The sequence below is a fragment of the Mixophyes fleayi genome, chromosome 2 (assembly GCF_038048845.1).
Source record: "Mixophyes fleayi isolate aMixFle1 chromosome 2, aMixFle1.hap1, whole genome shotgun sequence".
NCBI classification, from domain to species: Eukaryota; Metazoa; Chordata; class Amphibia; order Anura; family Limnodynastidae; genus Mixophyes; species Mixophyes fleayi.
In genome coordinates this window covers 273,778,419-273,797,352 of record NC_134403.1, presented here as the reverse complement: position 1 = coordinate 273,797,352, position 18,934 = coordinate 273,778,419, and the positions used below count along the sequence as shown (strand labels likewise).

At 40.5% G+C, this 18,934-nt stretch overlaps 1 protein-coding gene across 1 annotated transcript; it reads right to left on the bottom strand.

The window, feature by feature from the left end:
- Positions 1-1,060: 1,060 nt before the first annotated feature.
- Positions 1,061-18,591, bottom strand: ATP5PB (ATP synthase peripheral stalk-membrane subunit b). Its single transcript, XM_075196237.1, has 7 exons — positions 18,442-18,591; positions 7,683-7,719; positions 6,412-6,557; positions 4,327-4,490; positions 2,951-3,076; positions 1,873-2,052; positions 1,061-1,226 (listed from the first exon to the last, which is right to left on the bottom strand). Exons 1-7 carry the CDS (start codon positions 18,467-18,469, stop codon positions 1,155-1,157), a joined length of 753 nt encoding a protein of 250 aa, XP_075052338.1. The 5' UTR covers positions 18,470-18,591; the 3' UTR covers positions 1,061-1,154.
- Positions 18,592-18,934: the final 343 nt, after the last annotated feature.

Here is an 18,934-nt window from a genome sequence, read left to right as displayed (position 1 = left end):
ATTTTGAAGATCAGGGTCAAAAGCACAGCTTGATGCATTTCAGGTTTTTTTTTTTTTACTAAAATCGCGGGTTATCACCCGTGATTTTCCGCGATTTTAACACGCTGTCAAAGTCGGACTTTGATACATTTACCCCCAGATCTCCAGACCATCCAGGAGGCAATGGAATAGATTGGTGTAAAGAAGCTTTTGGGCCTGAGTCATTAAGGAGAGCAAAGGGAAGAAAATAGAAAATATTGCACATGGGCAAAACCATTTTGCATTGGAGGGGAGGTAAACTTAAAATGTGGGGACATATTTATAGTTGGGGTAGGACTTGTCCTAGATAAACTGTCAATTTCATTGTAAAAATAAAGTGTTTGTGTGCAATATGACAAAAAATCAGCCAGTACTTTTTTTTTTTTTTTATGTGCAAAAAAATACATTTGCACCCCTTGCACTGTAGTATGGTTTGTCAAGGATCAAATTTACTCCTTTTTTGCCTTGCTCTCCTTAAGGACTCAGCCTCTTTGTGCCTCTGCCTCTCAATAAACAGTTACTAGAGATTCTATGTCCACCTTTCAGGCAGTGTGCAGGGCTGCAGACAACTTCAAGTCGATGGAAGTAAAAGGAAGAACAGTTAGGGGGGTATTCAATTGTTGCCGTTAACGCTCTCAAACGAGTGCTCTAAAAATATTAGCGTTAATACGGTAATTACTCGCTAAATTTCAGATTAAATTCAGCGAGTAAACTACCGTATTAACGGTATTTACGCGCATATTACCGTATAAACGGTAATATTTTTCGAGCGCTTGTTTTTTTTTGTTTTAGCGCATTAAAAGCAACAATTGAATACCCCCCATAGAGTAATTAATCCTCTTCTGGCAGAGACTTGATGCACACCAAAATGTTAGTGAGCACTCCTCAGACTAGTATACTATATTTGAATGTAAATTTTACTTTTCCTCTGATTATTTTGTTATTTCAAACAACCTCGGTGCAAGAATTTTACATCTAGCTAGACAAGACTATCATGTCTAATTTTTATACCTATACACGAAAGACAATAGTGACAATAGAATCAGTGTATAGAAATATGTATTTAAGAGTTATACACAATACAGTTGTTGAACGTGTCAGGATCCATAGCTGTATAATTCTGCAACATAAAAAATTCAAGTGCTTGCTTGTACAGTCTTTGATAGGAGCTTCAGATCAGAGATACATTTGGCGATACTCTCTTTTTGCTAAAAATAAAGAAGACATTTATTTACAACACAAAATAAAAATTTCATAACATGCAGAAACAAAGACAGACTGGATTGTATAACTTTATAGGTAAAAATGAAAACCTGCACATTTCAACCTACAATAGTTAATAAAAGACTACCATTTAGAACTATCCTTTTGATCTTCAATTATTTAATCTTGTTCACACCATATGACTTATGTCTTGAATGAATGTTATCAGCTCTAGTTTGACCATAAATTGTGGATTCCCCCACTTCCATCCAACTAGCAGATACCAACACTGCCATACATCTGTAGCAGTCAGTTCTCCTGCCAGAGGATATCTAAGAAACATGAATTTCAGTGCTCAGATACTTTGTGTTAAGGGGGAGCGGCTGTCAGAACATACACTCTGGACTTGTCATAGAAAACAGTTGAAGTGTTGGTTATTTAAGTTGTCCGTGTCGTCACCTGTAGAACTGATAGTTTCAGTTTCCAGTGGGGTCTCTAACATTGAGGAGCCCAGACACCAGACTCGGATAGCTAAGGATTTTTACCTTCCAATACATCCAGCAATATTTATAAAAAGATACGACAAGGGACAACCAAGTTTCTTGCAACTGAACATACACCAAACACAAGTAGAGAGAAGTATTACATTACCTGTTGTGCAGAAATGCTCTGTACCACATTGTTTTCTACCCAGCTGATCATATGATCCTGCTCCTTGCGGCGCAGAAGATTCTGCAGAGCCACTTGGTAGTCTAGACGCTTCTTTACATCATTATACACAGTCAGAAGCCTCTCCCTATAGTTGATTTCCAGAAGCATGGTCACGTTGTTCTGTGAATTTACAAGAAAGGAAAAATGAGCCAAACAAAAAGAAAAAAGAAACAAAAATAAAAAGAAAACACATGTATTTGTATTAACAGATAAAGCAGTAAACGTGTGCGGGTATGACTTTTATAACCTATCAAAAAGGCATGTAAAGGGGCAGTTAGCTGTCCACTGACTTTAACATGGTGGAAATAACAGCACCGATTAGTATCATCTATTGAGACACACAATTCTCTAAATTAAATTTCAAAATGATTTGTGATATATACATCATATATCACTCACCATTCTGACAGATTTCATCATGACTATTTGATTCCGAGGACGACAACGTTTGAGTTTGGACAAATGAATGTCCTAAACGGACACTATATTCCCCTATGTATTGGGGATATCACAGTGTAATATTAGAACAATATTTGAATGTTCATAACAAAACCAATAAAATTAAGATATAAAAAGGTTTTATTTACAAAAATAAGAGAATGGGCATATAATCTAATTCTACTATTAAATGTATACTTAATTAACTCCATTCAAATATAATTTTCTGTAACAATATATAAAACTGTACCAGTGCCAAACTGTAGCCACTCAAAACACTTAGCAAAGCACTTAAAATCAGAACTAGGTTAAGGACCACAGATAACCATATGTGAAACTGAAATGTAACAAACTAAATTCACACTTATTTGGCATCAATTTGCATTTAAAAAGTGGAAACAGTCATATTGTTTACAATTAGCCCAGGAGTGTCAATAGTTCAGCTCTCAAAATGGCAACAATGTTGTAATATTGGCTTCTAATTGACAAAACAAGGTTTCCATTAGGTGTCCCTTATAACAGAACCTGCAGTCTCAACCCCTCAAGATTGTTTACATGCAATCTTTAGTTGGAAACATACCCTTTTAGCATCAAACAGATAGTGTCGTCCTTCAACTCTCCATTGTTCTTTCTTTTCTTCCTCAATAGCAGATTCCAGGTCTTTAATTGCAGCACTTTTCACGGCTTCAGCTTTAGAAACTTTCTCCTGGAAAAATGGAGAAAAACAAATGTTAGTGTACATTAATGTTTTTAGTTGTAAAACAATAAAAAATAATCCAGGTCAGGCTATCTCAAACAGTGGTATAACTATCACTAAGTGTACCTCTGCAAATTTCAAGATGTACGTCAACCAATTAAATGTTAACACATGAATTTACTATATTAATAAAAATATATCATTATCACTTAGTTATTTTTTCCAAAAAACACTATGAAAAACCCTTATGAGTTAGAAAAGTCTGATGGGTCTATTCTCTACCGCCAGCACTTACATCTTGTTTGATATTAGAAATAGGTCAGCTGCCATAACACTCAAACTGTGGATTCCACAATTCTACAAATCGATTTTAGGTGATGTCAACATATTGTCATCAGATTTATCCTCAAATGTCTAATGGAGCAGTTAGCAGTCATCTGAATGACTTGAATATCAAGAAATTTAATTTAATTATATAAAGGGAAAATTTTAGCACTGAGTAGCACCATCTACTGGGACATGCACTTATCTTTAATTGAAAAATCAAAGTGATGGGTTATATGATGTGAACTACCAGTGACACCTTGAATGATGAGTTACTCTCATCACTCCTCATACTCTTCATCCCTATTGAAGCAAAGAGACTCATTATTAGCATGTGTGCCACAAAGAAGTTTGTTTGCTGGTGTATATCTTCGACAACCCTGCACAACTGGGATGAAACCAAGGCGAGGTAGACCAGTTGGTCCCGGTCGGACCTCCTGTTGGTGTACGCTGGGCAGAACTTTGACCCAGGGAACCTGTCCTGGGCCTTCCACTGGCTGGATTTGAATGACATTTAATATAAAAAAAAATGACACTGGGCAGCCACCTCATGGGTGTGTTGAAAGAGCTGCTAAGCTGCTAGTTATTTTTAAAATGTTGACAGTTACATCCAACTCACTGATAAGCTGAAGATTCAAATCTGGGCAATGCCGCTTCAGCTACTTTTTAAAAAAAAAAAAAAAAAAAAAAAAACTCCAATTAGGATGCAGAAAAAGCCTATTTAAATAATTCCTTGTTGTAGCAGTGGAATCAAGAGCCACCATTGGCAGTCCAAGACCAGTCTGATATAGAGTGCCCAAAATGCATAGCGTGCAAAATCACAGTACATAAATTTGTATTACCATCAGCAATAATCAAAGGGTTAAAATGTAAGTTTTAGAGCGATATCAAAATACAGACAGACATAGACGTGTAAGAGAGAATGGTTCACTTACTTCGTTAACCCCGTCAATAAATTCTGCCACTTTATGACCAAACTTCTTGATAGAGTAGACAAGAACCAGTCCCATAGAAAGCATTGCGACACTTTCATGATTTATTACATATATTTCTTTAGACAGGAGATAGACAAGAAGACCAGTACCAAACATGTACGGACCTAAAAAAACAAACAAAAAAAACAAACAAAAACACAGATGAAAACATTTTTAAAAACAGAAAATGACGGAGAATTTAATAATCCACATCATCTTAAACTGCAGCAGATAGAGTTAATGGATGTTAACAAATTGCAAATCTTGTAACCAGGACATCAAGGAATTAAACTAGGTTTTATTATTCTCGACCATGAGTCACAACTATTTAAAAAACAAAACAAAAAAAATCCCTTATGCACAATTATAGTGCTGGTCATAGTGACCAATTGGTTTGACAAGCACTGATGCAGAGTTAATTCTTCTGTGAACACTGTGAAAGAACTACTGGTAGCAAACACTCAGAGCTGCCTCCCAGTTGTCAGCCATTTTAGACTCAGAGAGGCACCCTCTACATACAACAAAAAATGGCTTGAGACAGGATCGAAATGTTGTGTGTTCTAGTTTACTTGTGAAATTAAATTGGTTTATAACGCTGTACAAGATCTTGAAGAGCCATCGTTTTTTGGTATTGTTTAGCACAGGTTTTTATGGAAACAGGCTAGATTTAAAGAGAGCTTCAGTTACATCACCTTCAGCCCTAGGAGTGACCAAGTTTCCTTAATTCTGTCAGACAAGTACTCTGCAAGGCCCCTTTTCTGTGTATGAAAATATTTGTACTAGATGTGCCAGGAGAAGACGTTGGGTTGTGTGCAAACAGATTAATTGAAATTGTATCTCACCTATTTTGAATTTCATTTCTAAAGCTATAGATTCCAAATTTTCTAAAAATAAACTATAAGTTTTATGTCCAATATGTGCAAAAAATGAACACCAGGGGGTAAATGTATGACGCTCCGGGTTCTTCAACACCTGCTAGTTCGGCGTCTTCAGGCCGAACTCGCGGTTGTTGAAGAACCCGGAGCTTCATACATTTACCCCCAGAAGTACATTGAGAATATGTTTTAACTCCCTTCTCACGGGACTGGCACAGCCACAACAGCACTGATGAAAAATTCACACACACACAAACACACAAACACAAAACAAAGACAAAAAAAGCTGCAAAATAAAAATTCAAAACTGTCCGTTTGTCCCTGGAACCCATCCATTTCCTGAAACCAGCAAGTTAAAAAGCAGATTTTAGGTTTTAGAATTCATATACCATATTGCTGGAAGTTTGCATCAAAGACTTTATTTTTTTATTTTATTTTTTTTAAATAAAACTACAGAAACATGGATAACAGCTGACTATCTCACACAAAACCAACATACCTAGTTCAATAAAACAAAACAAGGTGCAGTGGAATTTGGCTTCTTGAGGTGGGAGCAATGAGTGTGCCCCTGGAAGTTTGGTATTCTTTCAAATTGATCAAAGATCCTGGAGAGGCTTATATTAAGCTTGAGTAATAAAAGGATGCTCCATTACATTGGAGGAGGGAGATAAAAGACATTCATAACAGGTTGGGGGAATGAAATAATCACTGTGATTGTAGTCAAAAGCATGAGGACTCACATATGCTTGGCATTCCAAGCTCTGCTCTTAAGCAAAGCGAGTTTCAAGTAGTAGGTACCGTTAAGAGTTAGTGGAACTGATGTCCGATATATAAAAAGGCAGAAATTTTATAAAGAATGAACTTAACAAAAAAAATGTATATTAATATTCACTTGTCGTTTAAAGATCTCTTTAAATCTTCAAGTTGCTTCAGTGAAGATGACTGTATACACTAATATAGGCTGGATAGGCCACCTGTAGCCAACAAAGAAACGTATAAAACTAATTAGGCAGAAGAAAGGTGCCTACACTGAAGGGGTTTTATTGTTTAAGCTAGGTGCAATTTGAGGAAAAAAAAAGTAAACCTTTTAAAAGTACACTGAGTTTTCCTATACCTTCAAGCATACTTTAAGTTCAGTTATATAACAAATGTGCTTAATAATTTTGCTGACCTGTGACTCCTGTCTTGGGATAAAGGAACTGAAAGAACTCTTCAGGAATCAGTCCATGGCGAACTTTTCCTGGCTTCTCTGGTAGAGGAGCGACAGGGGCCAAGGCAGGCTGCCCAGTGTGGAAAGACTTGCATGTATTCAAAGCGCTGATATTGAATAGAAAATAAAATAAAAGAAAAAACACATGTAAGTTTAGCAGATAACACAATTTGAATGATAACATCTAGGATAGCTCAACGATTTTGTATGTGTACCACTTTAAACAAACAGGAAAAAAAAAACAACACTCAACCGATGTTAATGTTGGTTTGATTTTCCCCATTGCACAGGCAGACACTGAAACAAGGTAAAAATTACCTACATTAACAGTGTACTCGCAAATCTTACAAATTGCAACTTTATTAAAAGTTGTCAAAAACATTTCTACTAGGCATCTCATAGGATTTTATCTACTTCATTTACAGTTCACATCAATAAGCCTTAATCCATGACTGATGTGTGAGAAGATAACTCATCTGTGTTTTACAATGAAAAATACAGTAAATGCAGTTAGATAATGGAGAGAAGTAATAGCTTATTTATGAAAGGTTTATTTACAATTTATCAATTAAAGAAAACAATTTTATCCAAAGAGGATATAGCGGCCAACATTGCTCAATGAAGTAAACCTACAGCAAAACCATAACAACCAGTCAGCAACTAGCTTGTACGTGCTCAGGCAGGATAGACCATAAAAGCATAAATCTTATGAGATGTTGTGGCATTAGCACAGGTTTTCACACTTGGGCAATATTAGTAAATAAATCCCTGTCTCTATCTGTAAATCCCGTTCAATGTTTTCAAATAGGAAAGTCTAGGGAAATGACTAGTTTCACTTTGGAAATCACTCTTCGAATATGATCCATTACCACATGCGCTCTTGGAGCAGACACTGAAACAATCACATATACTAGGACTATGCACACAGAAACAGGCACCATCTAAATACCCAATTCCACTTACCAACACCTCCCATTCCCATATGTTAACTTTCCCACTTGCAATCACCTCTTATCCAGGTATGCACAAATCTCGCTCATCATGGCAACTAACGTTCCCCATTCAGCCCCCCTCCCTACTGCATTCTACAATGCATCTACTGGAACGTAAGCTCCAATGGGACAGGGGCTGATGTGAGCAAGTTCTCTGTACAGCGATGCAGAATTAGTGAAACAAAATAGAATAAATATTAGCGAGACAGTTTATTCATTTTTTTTTTTTACTGTACTTACCCAAATGTGAGAGGAGCAGATTTCTTCAAAGTACAGGCTGTAAATATAAGAACATAATTAGAAATATAATTGAATGATATTACATTTCTTCATACATTTAGAATATCTGTTTTTCCTCTCTCAATGTTGCTATGGGATAAATGGTTATGGTTTGCCGTGCGCAACATGCACATTACAAGGTAGATTTACTAAAGTTTGTTAAAAGGAAAAGCGGAGTTGTCAGCAATCAGATTCTAGCTATCATTTACCTAGTACATTCTAGAAAATGGTAGCTAGAATCTGACTGGTTGCCTTCAGCAACACCTCCACTTTTCCTTTTTAGATGCTTCAGTAAATTCTGATCAATTTAGCCCAACACTGCATCATCCTTCATAATAAAAACAGAGCAGATTGGACCAGGTGGAAAGTCTGCACAACTGAAGACCATTTTGGTATGGGAGTGGTTACCAATTGACAACATTCTATGGCATTTTCTGTAATTCATGCGTAGCACAATTTGTCACAGACCCAACCTTTTAGCAACTGGCCCCAATCAAGAGAGAACCATGACCATTACTACATACAGTACTTTAATAAAAATAGGATGTGCCAACACTAAAGAAAAAAAAGTGTTTAATACTGCAGAACACTGGTTCTTTTAAATAACATACAACACTACTTTGTAACACAAATACATATATACCATCATTAACTTTGTATTACTGAGTATACAGTAACCTTCATTGTAACTAGGGATGAGCGCGCTCGGATTTCTGAAATCCGAGCCCACCCGAACGTTGCGGATCCGAGTCGGATCCGAGACAGATCCGGGTATTGGCGCCAAATTCAAAAGTGAAACTGAGGCTCTGACTCATAATCCCGTTGTCGGATCTCGCGATACTCGGATCCTATAAATTCCCCGCTAGTCGCCGCCATCTTCACTCGGGCATTGATCAGGGTAGAGGGAGGGTGTGTTAGGTGGTCCTCTGTGCTGTTTAGTTCTGTGCTGTTTAGTTCTGTGCTGTTTAGTGCTGTGCTGTTTAGTGCTGTGCTGTGCTGTGCTGTGCTGTGTTCTGCAGTATCAGTCCAGTGGTGCTGTGTGCTGTGCTCTGTCCTTCTGAGGTCAGTGGTGCTGCTGGGTCCTGTGCTGTGTCCTGTTCAGTCCAGTGGTGCTGTGTCCTGTGCTCTGTGCTTCTAAGGGCATAGTTATTTCCCCAATATTCCCCTGTGTTTAAAAAAATAAAAAAAAGTTTTTTTTATAAAATACCAAAAACTACTTTAATATTTTTTAATTACCACAAAATTTTCACAACCAATCCTGCAGTATAAGCCCATTGGTACTGCAATATTACCAAGTTCACACATTCAGCAGTAAAAGTCCAGTGGTACTGCAATATTACAAAGTTTACACATTCTGCAGTATCAGTCCAGTGGTGCTGTGTCCTGTGCTCTGTCCTGCTGAGTTCCGTAGTGCTGCTGGGTCCTGTGCCGTGTCCTGTTCAGTCCAGTGGTGCTGTGTCCTGTGCTCTGTGCTTCTAAGGGCATAGTTATTTCCCCATTATTCCCAAGTTTGTAAAAAATAAAAAAAAAGTAAAAAAAAATAAAAAAATTAAAAAAAAAAAAAAATATATAATAATTATAACCAAATTTGCAAAACCAATCCAGCATTATAAGTCCATTGGTACTGCAATATTACCAAGTTCACACATTCAGCAGTAAAAGTCCAGTGGTACTGCAATATTACAAAGTTTACACATTCTGCAGTATCAGTCCAGTGGTGCTGTGTCCTGTGCTCTGTCCTGCTGAGTTCCGTAGTGCTGCTGGGTCCTGTGCCGTGTCCTGTTCAGTCCAGTGGTGCTGTGTCCTGTGCTCTGTGCTTCTAAGGGCATAGTTATTTCCCCATTATTCCCAAGTTTGTAAAAAATAAAAAAAAAGTAAAAAAAAATAAAAAATTAAAAAAAAAAAAATATATATAATAATTATAACCAAATTTGCAAAACCAATCCAGCATTATAAGTCCATTGGTACTGCAATATTACCAAGTTCACACATTCAGCAGTAAAAGTCCAGTGGTACTGCAATATTACAAAGTTTACACATTCTGCAGTATCAGTCCAGTGGTGCTGTGTCCTGTGCTCTGTCCTGCTGAGTTCCGTAGTGCTGCTGGGTCCTGTGCCGTGTCCTGTTCAGTCCAGTGGTGCTGTGTCCTGTGCTCTGTGCTTCTAAGGGCATAGTTATTTCCCCATTATTCCCAAGTTTGTAAAAAATAAAAAAAAAGTAAAAAAAAATAAAAAATTTAAAAAAAAAAAAATATATATAATAATTATAACCAAATTTGCAAAACCAATCCAGCATTATAAGTCCATTGGTACTGCAATATTACCAAGTTCACACATTCTGCAGTATCTTGTGCTACATATAATGGAGACCAAAAATTTGGAGGATAAAGTAGGGAAAGATCAAGACCCACTTCCTCCTAATGCTGAAGCTGCTGCCACTAGTCATGACATAGACGATGAAATGCCATCAACGTCGTCTTCCAAGCCCGATGCCCAATCTCGTAGTACCGGGCATGTAAAATCCAAAAAGCCCAAGTTAAGAAAAAGTAGCAAAAAGAGAAACTTAAAATCATCTGAGGAGAAACGTAAAGTTGCCAATATGCCATTTACGACACGGAGTGGCAAGGAACGGCTTAGGCCCTGGCCCGTGTTCATGACTAGTGGTTCAGCTTCACCCACGGATCTTAGCCCTCCTCCTCCTCCCCCCCCCTACAAAAAATTGAAGAGAGTTATGCTGTCAGCAACAAAACAGCAAACAACTCTGCCTTCTAAAGAGAAATTATCACAAATCCCCAAGGCGAGTCCAAGCGTGTTGGTGGTTGTCAAGCCTGACCTTCCCATCACTGTACGGGAAGAGGTGGCTCGGGAGGAGGCTATTGATGATGTAGCTGGCGCTGTGGAGGAACTTGATGATGAGGATGGTGATGTGGTTATTGTAAATGAGGCACCAGGGGGGGAAACAGCTGATGTCCATGGGATGAAAAAGCCCATCGTCATGCCTGGTCAGAAGACCAAAAAATGCACCTCTTCGGTCTGGAGTTATTTTTATCCAAATCCAGACAACCAATGTATGGCAATATGTAGCTTATGTAAAGCTCAAATAAGCAGGGGTAAGGATCTTGCCCACCTAGGAACATCCTCCCTTATACGTCACCTGAATAACCTTCATAGTTCAGTGGTTAGTTCAGGAACTGGGGCTAGGACCCTCATCGGTACAGGGACACCTAAATCCCGTGGTCCAGTTGGATACACACCAGCAACACCCTCCTCGTCAACTTCCTCCACAATCTCCATCAGATTCAGTCCTGCAGCCCAAGTCACCAGCCAGACTGAGTCCTCCTCAATACGGGATTCATCCGAGGAATCCTGCAGCGGTACGCCTACTACTGCCACTGCTGCTGTTGCTGCTGTTAGTCGGTCATCTTCCCAGAGGGGAAGTCGTAAGACCGCTAAGTCTTTCACCAAACAATTGACCGTCCAACAGTCGTTTGCCATGACCACCAAATACGATAGTAGTCACCCTATTGCAAAGCGTATAACTGCGGCTGTAACTGCAATGTTGGTGTTAGACGTGCGCCCGGTGTCCGCCATCAGTGGAGTGGGATTTAGAGGGTTGATGGAGGTATTGTGTCCCCGGTACCAAATCCCCTCGAGATTCCACTTCACTAGGCAGGCGATACCAAAAATGTACAGAGAAGTACGATCAAGTGTCCTCAGTGCTCTTAAAAATGCGGTTGTACCCACTGTCCACTTAACCACGGACATGTGGACAAGTGGTTCTGGGCAAACGAAGGACTATATGACTGTGACAGCCCACTGGGTAGATGCATCCCCTTCCGCAGCAACAGCAACAGCTGCATCAGTAGCAGCATCTACAAAATGGCTGCTCATGCAAAGGCAGGCAACATTGTGCATTACAGGCTTTAATAAGAGGCACAACGCTGCCAACATATTAGAGAAAATGAGGGAAATTATCTCCCAGTGGCTTACCCCACTTAGACTCTCATGGGGATTTGTGGTGTCAGACAATGCCAGTAACATTGTGCGGGCATTAAATATGGGCAATTTCCAGCACGTCCCATGTTTTGCCCACACCATTAATTTGGTGGTGCAGCATTACCTCAAGAGTGACAGGGGTGTGCAGGAGATGCTTGCGGTGGCCCGCAAAATTGCTGGACACTTTCGGCATTCAGCCAGTGCCTACCGCAGACTAGAGGCACATCAGAAAAGCTTGAACCTGCCCTGCCATCACCTCAAACAAGAGGTTGTGACGCGCTGGAACTCCACCCTCTATATGCTGCAGAGGATGGAGGAGCAGCAAAAGGCCATTCAGGCCTACACAGCCACCTACGACATAGGCAAAGGAGTGGGGATGCGCCTGAGTCAAGCGCAGTGGAGACTGATTTCCGTGTTGTGCAAGGTTCTGCAGCCATTTGAACTTGCCACACGAGAAGTCAGTTCCGACACTGCCAGCTTGAGTCAGGTCATTCCCCTGATCAGGCTGTTGCAGAAGCAGCTGGAGAAAGTGAGGGAGGAGCTGGTAAGCCATTGCGATTACAGCAAGCATGTAGCTCTTGTGGATGTAGCCCTTCGTACGCTTTGCCAGGATCCGAGGGTGGTCACTCTTTTAAAGTCAGAGGAATACATTCTGGCCACCGTGCTCGATCCTCGGTTTAAAGCGTATGTTGTGTCTCTGTTTCCGGCGGACACAAATCTACAGCGGTGCAAAGACCTGCTGGTCAGGAGATTGTCCTCTGAAGAGGACCGTGACATGCCAACAGCTCCACCCTCATTTTCTTCCACATCTATGGCTGCGAGGAAAAAGCTCAGTTTTCCCAAAAGAGGCACTGGCGGGGATGCTGATAACATCTGGTCCGGACTGAAGGACCTGCCAACCATTGCAGACATGTCTACTCTCGCTGCATTGGATGCTGTCACAATAGAAAAAATTGTGGATGATTACTTTGCTGACACCATCCAAGTAGACATGTCAGACAGTCCATATTGTTACTGGCAGGAAAAAAAGGCAGTTTGGAAGCCCCTGTACAAACTGGCTCTATTTTACCTGAGTTGTCCCCCCTCCAGTGTGTACTCGGAAAGAGTTTTTAGTGCAGCGGGGAACCTGGTCAGTGAGCGGCGAAGGAGGTTGCTTCCTCACAACGTTGAAAAAATGATGTTTATAAAAATGAATAATCAATTCCTCAATGAAGTACAGCACTGCCCTCCAGATACTACAGAGGGACCTGTGGTTGTGGAGTCCAGCGGGGACGAATTGATAATGTGTGATGAGGAGGAAGTAGACACTGTAGGGGGAGAGGAATCAGAGGTTGAGGATGAGGACGACATCTTGCCTCAGTAGAGCCTGTTTAGTCTGTACAGGGAGAGATGAATAGCTTTTTTGGTGTGGGGGCCCAAACAAACCAATCATTTCAGTCAAAGTTGTTTGGTAGGCCCTGTCGCTGAAATGATTGGTTTGTTAAAGTGTGCATGTCCTATTTCAACAGCAGACCTCTCAACTGCAGCTCATCCCTCCTCTGCGGGGATAATGTCTCCTGTGCTCTGACACGTCACTCTGTGTACTCTCAGCCTCAGGATCTGACACTACAGCTACCATGCCTCTTGTAGCAGCCCTCACTCCAGGGCCTCTTCCATGTGCAGTGTCCCCCTCTCTCTTGGGTTCACTATAGTGGCATGGAGTTCTCCCCCTCATCCAGGGCACACATTCCTTGCCCTGGCTCAGTCACCACGCTCAGACTTCCAGGCAATGCTGGGGGAGCCTGGGAGCTTCCACCCCAGGTCCCCAGCTACAACTCTCCTCTCCTGTGTCTTCTCTCTCTTTCTGACACTTGAAAGATCGTGCCTTTAAATGAAAAAGTCAGTCTTGATTGCACGACTATGTGCAAGTGCAACAGGGACATTTTTTTGGGTTTACAAAGTCAAACAGTAACACTACGACCCTGTCTGTCTGGGGTCTGTCAATGACGAATTGTCTGGAGCATGTTTTGAGGAGGTATTGTGGCCCCGGTATCAAATTGGGTACCGGGGCCACCCCACTATGCAGTCCAGATACTTGTTTGGTGGAATTCCGACACGTGGAGGGTTTTTTAATTATATTGTGGCCTCGGTACCAAATTGTGTACCGGGGCCACCACACTACGCAGTCAAGATACTTGTTTGGTGGAATTCAGACCAGTTGAGGGTTTTATTATTATATTGTGTGGACCACTCTATCTATACCACACTACAACTCTATACCACTCTATTTCCTACTTTAATTCTATTTAATTCTATTTCCTACTTTAATTCTATTACTAATTAATTACCATAAAGAGGAACCAAAAAAACCAATTTTACCAAAAGTATAATATGACTTAGACTTACAAACACTACACTTGAAAGATCGTGCCTTTAAATGAAAAAGTCAGTCTTGATTGCACGACTATGTGCAACAGGGACAGTTTTTTTCTTTACAAAGTCAACTAATAACACTTGGACCCTGTCTGTCTTTAACATACTTAATGGGATCTCAATGACGAATTGTCTGTAGCATGTTTGGAGGAGGTATTGTGGCCCCGGTATCAAGTTGGGTACCGGGGCCACCCCACTACGCAGTCCAGATACTTGTTTGGTGGAATTCTGACACGTGGAGGGTGTATTTATTTTATTGTGGCCCCGGTATCAAGTTGGGTACCGGGGCCACCCCACTACGCAGTCCAGATACTTGTTTGGTGGAATTCTGACACGTGGAGGGTGTATTTATTTTATTGTGGCCCCGGTATCAAGTTGGGTACCGGGGCCACCCCACTACGCAGTCCAGATACTTGTTTGGTGGAATTCTGACACGTGGAGGGTGTATTTATTTTATTGTGGCCCCGGTATCAAGTTGGGTACCGGGGCCACCCCACTACGCAGTCCAGATACTTGTTTGGTGGAATTCTGACACGTGGAGGGTGTATTTATTTTATTGTGGCCCCGGTATCAAGTTGGGTACCGGGGCCACCCCACTACGCAGTCCAGATACTTGTTTGGTGGAATTCTGACACGTGGAGGGTGTATTTATTTTATTGTGGCCCCGGTACCAAATTGTGTACCGGGGCCACCACACTACGCAGTCAAGATAGATAGATGCGTATCATAGATAAAGTACATTCAGTGGTGTGGGGCAAATTGAAAAATATTCAAAATGCACTGACATTATCAAAAACAAGAGGTTGTCACATGCTAAAACTCCAACATGTATATGATGGAGAGGATGGAGGAGCAGCCGTATGTGTAGTGTAATGCAGACCTGTTGAAGGTTTTTTATATATTTTATTGTGGTGCCCAGTGCCCACTCCTCTACGCAGTCCAGGTACATTTATTGGTGCGAATCAAACAAGTTGATGGTTTTCTTATTATATATATTGTGGTGACCCACTCCTCTACGCAGTCCAGGTACATTTATTGGTGCGAATCAAACAAGTTGATGGTTTTCTTATTATATATATTGTGGTGACCCACTCCTCTACGCAGTCCAGGTACATTTATTGGTGCGATTCATAAAAGTTCAGGGTTTTTAAGATATTGTGGTGACCCACTCCTCTACGCAGTCCAGGTACATTTATTGGTGCGATTCATAAAAGTTCAGGGTTTTTAATATATTGTGGTGACCCACTCCTCTACGCAGTCCAGGTACATTTATTGGTGCGAATCAAACAAGTTGATGGTTTTCTTATTATATATATTGTGGTGACCCACTCCTCTACGCAGTCCAGGTACATTTATTGGTGCGATTCATAAAAGTTCAGGGTTTTTAAGATATTGTGGTGACCCACTCCTCTACGCAGTCCAGGTACATTTATTGGTGCGAATCAAACAAGTTGATGGTTTTCTTATTATATATATTGTGGTGACCCACTCCTCTACGCAGTCCAGGTACATTTATTGGTGCGATTCATAAAAGTTCAGGGTTTTTAAGATATTGTGGTGACCCACTCCTCTACGCAGTCCAGGTACATTTATTGGTGCGAATCAAACCAGTTGATGGTTTTCTTATTATATATATTGTGGTGACCCACTCCTCTACGCAGTCCAGGTACATTTATTGGTGCGATTCATAAAAGTTCAGGGTTTTTAATATATTGTGGTGACCCACTCCTCTACGCAGTCCAGGTACATTTATTGGTGCGAATCAAACAAGTTGATGGTTTTCTTATTATATATATTGTGGTGACCCACTCCTCTACGCAGTCCAGGTACATTTATTGGTGCGATTCATAAAAGTTCAGGGTTTTTAAGATATTGTGGTGACCCACTCCTCTACGCAGTCCAGGTACATTTATTGGTGCGAATCAAACAAGTTGATGGTTTTCTTATTATATATATTGTGGTGACCCACTCCTCTACGCAGTCCAGGTACATTTATTGGTGCGATTCATAAAAGTTCAGGGTTTTTAAGATATTGTGGTGACCCACTCCTCTACGCAGTCCAGGTACATTTATTGGTGCGATTCATAAAAGTTCAGGGTTTTTAATATATTGTGGTGACCCACTCCTCTACGCAGTCCAGGTACATTTATTGGTGCGAATCAAACAAGTTGATGGTTTTCTTATTATATATATTGTGGTGACCCACTCCTCTACGCAGTCCAGGTACATTTATTGGTGCGATTCATAAAAGTTCAGGGTTTTTAAGATATTGTGGTGACCCACTCCTCTACGCAGTCCAGGTACATTTATTGGTGCGAATCAAACAAGTTGATGGTTTTCTTATTATATATATTGTGGTGACCCACTCCTCTACGCAGTCCAGGTACATTTATTGGTGCGATTCATAAAAGTTCAGGGTTTTTAATATATTGTGGTGACCCACTCCTCTACGCAGTCCAGGTACATTTATTGGTGCGAATCAAACCAGTTGATGGTTTTCTTATTATATATATTGTGGTGACCCACTCCTCTACGCAGTCCAGGTACATTTATTGGTGCGATTCATAAAAGTTCAGGGTTTTTAATATATTGTGGTGACCCACTCCTCTACGCAGTCCAGGTACATTTATTGGTGCGAATCAAACAAGTTGATGGTTTTCTTATTATATATATTGTGGTGACCCACTCCTCTACGCAGTCCAGGTACATTTATTGGTGCGATTCATAAAAGTTCAGGGTTTTTAAGATATTGTGGTGACCCACTCCTCTACGCAGTCCAGGTACATTTATTGGTGCGAATCAAACAAGTTGATGGTTTTCTTATTATATATATTGTGGTGACCCACTCCTCTACGCAGTCCAGGTACATTTATTGGTGCGATTCATAAAAGTTCAGGGTTTTTAATATATTGTGGTGACCCACTCCTCTACGCAGTCCAGGTACATTTATTGGTGCGAATCAAACCAGTTGATGGTTTTCTTATTATATATATTGTGGTGACCCACTCCTCTACGCAGTCCAGGTACATTTATTGGTGCGATTCATAAAAGTTCAGGGTTTTTAATATATTGTGGTGACCCACTCCTCTACGCAGTCCAGGTACAATTATTGGTGCGAATCATAAAAGTTCAGGGTTTTTAATATATATTGTGGTGACCCACTCCTCTACGCAGTCCAGAAAGATACCTTGTTGCAACGTTTTGGACTAATAACTATATTGTGAGGTGTTCAGAATACACTGTAAATTAGTGGAAATGCTTGTTATTGAATGTTATTGAGGTTAATAATAGCCTAGGAGTGAAAATAAGCCCAAAAACTTGATTTTTAAACTTTTTATGTTTTTTTCAAAAAAAATCCGAATCCAATACCTTAAATCCGAACCGAGACCTTTCGTCAAGTGTTTTGCGAGACAAATCCGAACCTCAAAAATAACGAAAATCCGGATCCAAAACACAAAACACGAGACCTCAAAAGTCGCCGGTGCACATCCCTAATTGTAACTAATAAGGTCATTTAAAAATGGCTGGATATTGTTATCCCAATGTAATCTCTTACATTTTTGTTTAAAAACAGATACCTGTTGCATGTCTATGCAACAGTAACCAGAATGTTTTGCAGGTATGTAGACATAAAGCAGATTAACTTTCAATGCAACCTCTGGGCTTGAAAGCACACACGGTACAGCTACAAGGTCATGATTAGTAGACTATAAAACTAAGCTCAGACAATACAAAACAGTAAGGTTAACCGCAATTAAAGTGCATTAATCCTGCTGAAATTGTATCCCATGCATCATTGCACCGACTTTTAAAACAAGGATGTAGAAAGCATACTGTGAAGCTAAAATACAAAATATACACATGTATATCGGCCAAAGCAGTCCTTAGGAAAGGCTAGGGTAATCCGATGGCCTCCAGCTGATGTAGAAGAGGTACACATATAAGCATGCACTGCCAGAGCATACTGGAACTAGTAGTTCTATAATCACTGAAGAGATACAAGTCGTCTACTCCAGCCTTAAGGTGGGTATTATTAGTATATCTACTATATGCAACACAAATTAATGTCTGCTCTAACTAGATCAAAACATTTTGCTGTATATGAAACATTGCAGTCTCCACACGTGTGATTAATAACAACCAATGAGATGTGGGGTAATGTATAGAGCTAATAAAGACACACAACTTGCCGTCCCCCTGATATAAGACTAAGGAAGTCCATGCGGACACTACCGGCTGCCAAGGCCTCTGAGGCCATAAAGCTCCAAACCACAGCACGAAGATTACCTACACAGGTTCCACAGAGCACTCACCCGAAACCAGGGCGACTCTGGACAACATGATGCGGGACTATTTTGACCGATGTTCGACAAGGAAATGGGCAGCCTCGGCCGGTCACTCCAGTGCCCTCAGTGTCCCTGACAGCAGCCCAAGAACCAATATGGCGCTAGACACACCCACTTCTACGTCACATGCGTCAGTACGTCTCCAGCGGCCACATTACTTCAGGGCAAGTATCAAGAGACTATAAGTCAGCCATCTTAAGTCAGGGAATATCTTGCAGGAATTTTTTATTTAAATATACATTCTCAAATACGGGTATTTCTGTTTTGCTTAGGAATAACGCATACATTAAGTACATAAAGTAAGTCAGGCTATCGGGCTGAATATTGCACTACAAGTCCCACCCTGCCCTTGAAAGTCACATAATATCAGAGAGCATATAAGGTGACTCACTGTAAATACCTCTGGCTGTTTATACTTTGTGTATTGATGATTGTTGTATAGTCTGATAAACTGGCTTTT